The sequence below is a fragment of the Fulmarus glacialis genome, unplaced genomic scaffold, assembly GCF_000690835.1.
Source record: "Fulmarus glacialis isolate BGI_N327 unplaced genomic scaffold, ASM69083v1 scaffold7727, whole genome shotgun sequence".
Taxonomy (NCBI): Eukaryota; Metazoa; Chordata; class Aves; order Procellariiformes; family Procellariidae; genus Fulmarus; species Fulmarus glacialis.
In genome coordinates this window covers 9,828-10,044 of record NW_009223734.1, presented here as the reverse complement: position 1 = coordinate 10,044, position 217 = coordinate 9,828, and the positions used below count along the sequence as shown (strand labels likewise).

The 217-nt window shown below is 59.4% G+C and overlaps 1 protein-coding gene across 1 annotated transcript in view; it reads right to left on the bottom strand.

Moving 5' to 3' along the window:
- NKAIN1 (Na+/K+ transporting ATPase interacting 1) overlaps positions 1 to 217 on the bottom strand; it is a gene marked incomplete at both ends in the record, with an annotated part of 8,047 nt that overhangs the window by 3,692 nt on the left and 4,138 nt on the right. Inside the window, one exon of the mRNA XM_009581897.1 lies at positions 107 to 167. Within this exon, the coding sequence (XP_009580192.1) occupies positions 107 to 167 (61 nt within the window). The remainder of the gene's footprint in view (positions 1 to 106; positions 168 to 217) is intronic.

The window sequence follows — 217 nt, the reverse complement described above, 5'->3', positions numbered from 1 at the left end:
CCCAGCCGGGAGCTGCCGCCCCGGCGAGGCGCTGGCCGGCATTAGCCGAGGCCATTTTGCAGCGCTGCAGCTCTCCCCCCCCGTGACTGAGAGCAAAAGCACTTACAGCTGTCTTCTTCCTCCAGGAACACTTTGCTGACGTAGCAGGCATAGACGAAGCCAAAGAGCTGCAAAACAAAAGTGGGCAGAGAAAAGTCGGTTATCGGGGTGATGGGCA